This window comes from Sinocyclocheilus grahami, unplaced genomic scaffold, assembly GCF_001515645.1.
Source record: "Sinocyclocheilus grahami isolate Dianchi unplaced genomic scaffold, SAMN03320097.WGS_v1.1 scaffold1909.1, whole genome shotgun sequence".
In the NCBI taxonomy this organism is placed as follows: Eukaryota; Metazoa; Chordata; class Actinopteri; order Cypriniformes; family Cyprinidae; genus Sinocyclocheilus; species Sinocyclocheilus grahami.
In genome coordinates this window covers 194,261-197,827 of record NW_015507088.1, presented here as the reverse complement: position 1 = coordinate 197,827, position 3,567 = coordinate 194,261, and the positions used below count along the sequence as shown (strand labels likewise).

The 3,567-nt window shown below is 41.0% G+C and overlaps 1 protein-coding gene across 1 annotated transcript in view; it reads right to left on the bottom strand.

Moving 5' to 3' along the window:
• Nucleotides 1–3,567, bottom strand: part of LOC107573273 (protein NLRC5-like) — a 139,759-nt gene that overhangs the window by 85,703 nt on the left and 50,489 nt on the right. The window contains 1 exon segment of the mRNA XM_016259702.1: nt 384–557. Coding sequence (XP_016115188.1) covers nt 384–557 — 174 coding nt within the window.

The window sequence follows — 3,567 nt, the reverse complement described above, 5'->3', positions numbered from 1 at the left end:
ATGCTTGCAGACCACAAGGTGAACAGACAGGGAAACACGAAACAGAACTTCCCCTGGCCAGCAGGCCCACCCCCCTCAGCCAAGAGTCTGAACCTGGGGGGGGGGGGGGGGGGGGGGGGCACCTTTAATTACTTTCGAAAAAGGGCAGGGGCTCAAGCCCCCCCCGAACGTGACTGGTAGGGACATATTGTCTATACTAAACTCTAGTCTATGCTCTTTGGAGAAGTACATTGATGTTACCTGACTTATAATGATTTATTTTAACAAGCGTGTGAAATGACCTTTAGTGATTTCAAAGCTTTTACAAAAGTATTTTGACAGTTTTATTCTCCTTCAGCTAAAATGTTAAGATTATTGAACATTATTATTTTAATAACACTCACCTCAGTGTCTTGAGTTGAGAGTTTGGATCCTGTAGTAAATCACTGAGCTTCTTTACTCCTGATGGTCCAGGATCATTTCCTGTGAGATCCAGCTCTATCAGGTGTGAAGGGTTTGATCTCAGAGCTGAAGCCAGAGATTTATAACCCTTTTCTGTGATACTGCAGTCTGAAAGCCTACAAAAATAAAAGCATTAATTAAAATTAACAGTTTAGTTCAAATTATTTCATTACTGCACAAATCACAAAACATGACTAAATCACACTAGAGCTGAATAAATAATCTGACATGCAGGAACATGCAGCTTTATTCTATCATCGCTGTTTAAGTGATGAATCATGACTCAAACTCAAACAGGACTCAGAATGATCTGTACAGATAAAGATGTGTATCAAATGAAGATGAAAGCCAATTATCAGTATGAATCTTCAGCTAAATACAGCTCTGAAAAATTGCATACACTCACTCGCATTGCACTGTACCTCAGACAGATGTAAAATTCTGTAATAAACAGTCAAACAAAAACTCAACACTTATTCCACAACAACACGTGGAAAATTTTCACTTAAATTCAGGTTTCTGGGGACAAGAGAAACAGATGCCATTTGTTCTCTCTCAGCCTGACACTTAGGTGTGAATGATCATAAATTCCTTAGGACTCCAAGGAAAAACAAGTTTTGCCATATGGTTGTGGCCACAAATGTAGGAAAGATCTCAAGTTCAACATAATCCAATGAAGTCTGGTCTCTATGTTTTCAGCACAACATCTAGGTTAATCTGAAATTAGTTTGGAAAGTGAATTATGGACTACATCCGACTACTACGCTCAACTCAGAGGACTGTAAGAGACGGTTGTGTTTTTGTGTTCACGGAAACATGGCTCAACAACAGCGTTCCGGACTGCGCTATTCATCTCGATCAGCTGACATGCTATCGAGCGGACAGAGCTCGCGTCGAGGGAGGTAAGACCCGCGGCGGAGGGCTTTGTGTTTACATCAATGATGCGTGGTGCCGCGATGCTGTTGTGGTCTGCAAACACTGCTCACCCCTGGTGGAGTTTATGATTATTAAGTGCCGGCCGTTCTATCTACCGAGGGAATATACAGCCATACTGCTCGTTGCTGTATACATCCCTCCCAGCTCCAACAACAGCAACAGGAGCGAGGCACTGAATGAACTGTACCAGCACATCAGTGAGCAGCAGACAGCCCACCCTGATGCTTTTCTCATCTTGGTTGGGGATTTCAATCATGCAGACCTAAAGAGTGTGTTCCCAAAAATACACCAACACAGACTTTCCAACACTGGGAAACAACACTCTGGACTTTGTTACAAGTTCCTGGGTGTGCACATCACAGAGGATCTCTCCTGGACTGACAACACCGCAGCACTAGCCAGGAAAGCACAGCAGCGTCTCTACTTCCTCCGCAAACTGAGTAGAGCCAGAGCCCCGGCCCCCATCATGTGCACCTTCTACAGAGGTACCATCGAGAGCATCCTGACCAGCTGCATCGCTGAGAAGATCATTGGTGCCTCTCTCCCCTCCCTTCAGGACATCTACAACACCCGTCTCACCCGCAAAGCCCTCTGTATTGCAGGTGATCCCACCCACCCAACACACAGCTTCTTCAGTCTGCTGCCATCAGGGAGGAGACTGCGGAGTCTCCAGGCCAGGACCAGCAGACTGAAGGACAGCTTCATCCATCAGGCTGTCAGGAAGCTGAACTCCCTCCCGACCTTGCCCCCCCTCCCCTCTTTTGCCCCACGCACCACTGAACTCTGACCCTCTAACGGACTCTCCCACTCCCCCCTCCCAAATACACTCACACACTGTCACTTTAATCAGTCTGAATAAGCTCTTTTGCACTACAAATAATTTTTTGCACTACAATCACTATATCTGCACTGTTTTTTACTTTACTGGTTTGCACTCTATCTGCCATATGCCTTGTGCTTTATATATTTTTTTTTACATTTTACCTTATTTGTATATTTGTATTTTGTATTTAATCTGTATTTATGTTATCTGTATGCACCCAAGGGTCTGAGAGTAACGCAATTTAAATTCTCTGTGTGTATGTGCTGTACATGTGGAAGAATTGACAATAAAGCAGACTTGACTTGACTTGACTTATGCATAGATGAAGCCTTAAAGTCACAATTGGCCCTTTGCCAGGAGTTTGACTGACAACTGACTACCAATCATAACTCTGATATTGTGTGCTCTCCATTGCTATTTAGTCTGACAAACAAACCATACAGTAGTGTCAGTAGACTAACATCGGTGGTCTTGAACTTGAAAAATTATGAAAAGGTGCTTGTATGGGACTTGCAATGCAGATATCAGGTACCCAGACAGGCTGGGGAAGGGGGCGCTATTACAAATCGTTTGTACAGAATTTCCAAACAGGGAAACAGCGAAGAAGAAACCCGAAACAACAGATGCTTCCACATGTAATCTAACACGATCAGACATAAAACAGCATCAAAACTGTGTAACGTTATGGAATAAAATGTTGACCCATGAAGAGGTAAAAATAATTGCCAAGGTTTGGGGTGTTGATCGACTCTACGACATCTACGTTTTGATTATCATTCTAAATCCAATTCATAGTCTTTTTCAGCTTTTTGTTTAAAATGTTATTTATTTATTTTAATTTTTTTTATTTATTTATGAAAGTTACTCACATGCCTGTGTTTATAAAAAAGAATGCATGAAGCTAGAATAAAATGTTTTTGTTTACAAGCAGACACCCTGTTCTTTCTTTTGATGTTTTGTATGTTCAGATATTCATATAACAAAATATATACACATTAATAAATAGGGACATAGTAGTATACTTAAAGTATGATGTAAAGTTCACTTAAAGAAACCTTACGAGTATACTTGCAGTATAAAACTACTAAACTAGTAGTTTACCGAGACTATACTTCAAAGTGTACTAAAAATGCTACTACAAGTATTTAATTAGTAAACTCACAGTATACCTAGAAGTTCACTTTTAGTATAGTTGCAGTACAAACTAAAAACATGGAGGTAAACTAGTTGTGTACTCAAAGTTTAATACTGTTATCCTTAAAGTATACTTAAAAGTATACTTTTATACACTAGAAAGTGGGCCAATTTAGTCCCAAGGAGTATTGGAATAGTACACTTGCCAGTATACTACTAGTACACTGATATTT